Genomic DNA, 4,350 nt, shown 5'->3' on the forward strand with positions numbered 1-4,350 from the left:
CCTCTGTTCCTCTCCTCTGTTCCTCTCCTCTGTTCCTCTCCTCTGTTCCTCTCCTCTGTTCCTCTCCTCTGTTCCTCTCCTCTGTTCTTCTCCTCTGTTCTTCTCCTCTGTTCCTCTCCTCTGTTCTTCTCCTTTGTTCTTCTCCTCTGTTCCTCTCCTCTGTTCCTCCTCTGTTCCTCTCCTCTGTTCCTCTCCTCTGTTCCTCCTCTGTTCTTCTCCTCTGTTCTTCTCCTCTGTTCCTCTCCTCTGTTCCTCCTCTGTTCTTCTCCTCTGTTCCTCTCCTCTGTTCCTCCTCTGTTCCTCCTCTGTTCTTCTCCTCTGTTCCTCTCCTCTGTTCCTCTCCTCTGTTCCTCTCCTCTGTTCCTCTCTCCTCTGTTCCTCCTCTGTTCCTCTCCTCTGTTCCTCTCCTCTGTTCCTCTCCTCTGTTCCTCTCTTCTGTTCCTCCTCTGTTCCTCCTCTGTTCCTCTCCTCTGTTCCTCTCCTCTGTTCCTCCTCTGTTCCTCTCCTCTGTTCCTCTCCTCTGTTCCTCTCCTCTGTTCCTCTCCTCTGTTCCTCTCCTCTGTTCCTCTCTTCTGTTCCTCCTCTGTTCCTCCTCTGTTCCTCTCCTCTGTTCCTCTCCTCTGTTCCTCTCCTCTGTTCCTCTCCTCTGTTCCTCTCCTCTGTTCCTCTCCTCTGTTCCTCCTCTGTTCCTTCTCTGTTCCTCCTCTGTGGTCTCATTCACGTCCTGCTGACCCTGGGTCAGGTATGTGATCACATGATCACGGCTGTGGCAATTCTCAATCAAAGGCAATCGCACGACGCACAGGGGAGGAGAAAAGGTTCCCCCCCCGCAAAACAAATCCTAACAACAACCATTAGAAGGGAGAAATGAATTTAAAAACCTGACCCTACCCTCTGTGTGTGTGTGTGTGTGTGTGTGTGTCTATATCTGTGTGTGAGTGTGTGTGTGTGTGTATCTGTGTGCGTGTGTGTCTGTGTGTACGTGCGTGTGTGTGTGTGTGTGTGTGTGTATCTGTGTGCGTGCGTGTGTGTGTGTGTATCTGTGTGCGTGCGTGTCTGTATGTGTACGTGCGTGTGTGTGTGTGTGTGTGTGTGTGTGTGCGTGCGTGTCTCTGTGTGTGTGTGTGTGTGTGTGTGTGTGTGTACGTGCGTGTGTGTCTGTGTGTGTATGTGTGTGTGTTTCAGGAGTATAACATCCATGGTTGGTGGATTGGAGAGATGAACGGCAGCGTCGGAATCGTCCCAAAAGATTTCCTGCATCCTGCCTACATCCTCTGAGCTCTGAGCTAGCTTCTGAGGTAACATCATGGTCATATTATACAGATCCTTTCATACAGATAATATGTGACACGTTCTAATGCTTTGGTCCTCATGTCGGGATCCGATGTAATGATCAGACTTTTCTTTCGAATTTTTTTAATACATTTCCGCGTTGTTGAAAATCAACGAACACAGCTTGTTTTGTGAGCCTGCTAACAATGTAAAGTAGTGTTATAGTTCACTAGGTAGCAGTGGGGATTACTCACCCAATCCATTGCGTTGTTGCAGTATTTTGGCTTGACTAGCGAGTTTGTGTTGTCACTCTCAACAACGTTGAAATGTAGTTCTGTGTTTCAAAAGAAAAGTCTGAACATTCCAAAGTCCCTGAATACCTCCCTCGCGCTACACGCCTCTTCATCACCTGAGCTGACAGACACTGAAGCACTGAGCTCTACGTTAACCTTCAATACCCAACAATATGATACATAATTATATCCCTTATATCCCTTATACCCTGTCTACTAGTCCTGCCTTTGGGCTGTTCTATGTACTGGGGTGGGGCAGGTCATCTAATGTCTGTAGGCTCTCTTAACATAACCATTATGGACTGTTGTTATGGGCTAATAGACAATGCCAGTGGTCTAACGGCCTGATATGTACCATTACGGTTCCCATGACTGTTGTTGAGATTGAGGCCATTGAGGTGTAGTCTCACTTTCAGTTGTTGACTTCCCACTGAAGACCCCTGGTGGCTGACACTCGTACTGCACACAACAACCTGAAGTGTGAAATTTAATTTGTGTGAATATGGATTGTGGGATATCATCACTATTCCTAGTAATGATATATTGACCTATATGATTGAAATATGATTTCCTATTGAAATGAATGAATAGTAATCGCCAATGAACACTGTTGCCGACACATTTCTCTCACAATAGTTTTATCTTCCTCATCCACAGATTGATGAAGACCTGCCTGAGATTATAATTATTATCAAACTGTATATATGTGATGTATTAATGTAATGCCATTCATGTTTAGCTATCGTTTTTTATTATTGTTTGTAAACATATCTTATTATTATTATTTGTAGTAGTAAATACATCTATTTCATATTGATGTATGTTATAAAAATTGACCACAAAAATGATGCCTGAAAATTAACACACAAGAGAACCTAAATACACCCTAACCTCTCTGTGTGAGGAGAGTCTTCAAACACTTCTATATTATAGAAAACTAGGGGAAGTAACTGGTAATGAAAACTTAACTGAATTATCTCAACACTGACATCTGACTGACTTGGCCACTAGGTATCAGGCTTGCTCCATTATTTAAAATGTGCCATTTAGCAGACGGTTTTAATCCAAAACGATTTACAATTACAGATCACAGGGACATTCCCCCTGGAGTAACTGAGGGCTAAGTGCCTTACTCAAGGGCACACTAGTGGTGGTGTTTCAGGTGGGATTTGAACTCACAACCTTCCTATCACCAGTCTAACTTACTATCCACGAAACCACCACTACCCATTATCTTGTTTCAAGAGGCTACCAAAAGATGTGTAGCGATTAGCCAGTTCACCACATCAGCATAGATACTAATAAGAGGCCAGAGAGATCACTGTAATGTTTTCTGTTACGTTAACAATATTCAATATTACCACATTCTGTAACAAATAACTTGTCTGTGACTGTGAACATGGAAGTCTATGAAAATGTAATATGAATATGTATTTGTTTTGTGCATTGAAATAAAGTCACAGATGCGAAGAGCAGTTGAAAAAGAAACCAACATTTTATTTCCAACGATACAGGACGTCAACAGGTGCATTCTTTAACTGTCGTCCCGGTCCTGTCGGCTTCACAGACGTTGCCCTTGTACATCCTCCGTGGTTTAAAAGACAGAGCGAAAATCAAAAACAGTGTGTATGTACATGGATAGCATTAAAAAATTCAAACTAAAAATCATACTTCAATTAAAAACTAACTGTTTATGCTTCTCTTAAAATAACAAATAAAATGCACTGGTTAAAACGCTGAATTAGAGCACAAACGGCTAGAAATGGTAGAATGGTGGCTGCATCCGTAAATTCGCTCTGAGAGCGCCGGAGCGCACACTGGGTTCGATGGGTGCTGATCAGATTTCCAGAGCGAATTTACGAATGCAGCCATAGAGTCCCAGTTCCCATGGCAGGGTGGTCACAGGAAGGCTTGCTGTAGTAAAACCTGGACGTCTCTGGCCTGGGTGCGTTCGTAAATACACTCTGGAAAATCTGCTCTGAGTACTCAGGGCGCTCTGGTTTCAACTGAAATCAGTTAATTTTCCCGACCAGTCAGAGTAGAGAGCACTCCGGCGCACTCAGAGCGTATTTACATACCCAGGACAAGCAGCCGAGATGGTGAACCTGTAATCATTTTTAAAATGCACTACAAGAACCATGAAGTTCTATCTGGGTCTAATGCAGGTGTCTGTCTACCCACAAACAAAAAAAACTAAAAAAATCAGAAGAAGAAAATAAATCTATTACAATTCAGGTTCCACATAAAACATCAGGGTCCCTTTTTCATAAGCATTGCATTTCAAATGCAAAAAAGGTATGGAACAATAAAAGCAGCATTAAGAGTTAAACCATTTTAGTTAGTGACCCTGTGAAGAGAGACGTAAGGCCTACAGCACAATGCTAATGCTAACTCTGACTCTGTGTCGTAACACACAACAATACCAGTGCAACAATAGTGTCGTTCGTTTCTTTACAGCTCAGAAAATAACCGACAAAGCTGTCGGATAAAAGCGTCTGATTAGAAAGGATTATCCTTGACGACCAAAAGGAGGAAAAAACGAGTCAAAGTTTGAGTCTGTGATGTGTCATAAACGTGTCTGTTTGACCTTTGACCCTCTCCTAACCCACAGTACTGGAGACTTCACATTCAGCGTAACCGAGGTTACCAGGTCCCTCTTTTAAGTCATGCACAGTAAAACACAAACACACACACGGCAAAGTCTCCCAAATCATCAACGTCGAGAGCGCCATGTCTTGTGTGTCCATAGGAGGAATTCCCTTATAGACTCCCACGTTCACAGGGT

General features: G+C 43.4%; 1 protein-coding gene across 1 annotated transcript in view; it reads left to right on the forward strand.

The window, feature by feature from the left end:
• The window catches only part of skap1 (src kinase associated phosphoprotein 1), a gene marked incomplete at both ends in the record, with an annotated part of 43,374 nt that extends 42,096 nt beyond the window's left edge, over nucleotides 1-1,278 (forward strand). Inside the window, one exon of the mRNA XM_080542531.1 lies at nucleotides 1,186-1,278. Within this exon, the coding sequence (XP_080398657.1) occupies nucleotides 1,186-1,278 (93 nt within the window). The remainder of the gene's footprint in view (nucleotides 1-1,185) is intronic.
• Between the last annotated feature and the right edge of the window lie 3,072 nt (nucleotides 1,279-4,350).

Source organism: Nansenia antarctica (assembly GCF_963989245.1).
Source record: "Nansenia antarctica genome assembly, chromosome: 11".
Taxonomy (NCBI): domain Eukaryota; kingdom Metazoa; phylum Chordata; class Actinopteri; order Argentiniformes; family Microstomatidae; genus Nansenia; species Nansenia antarctica.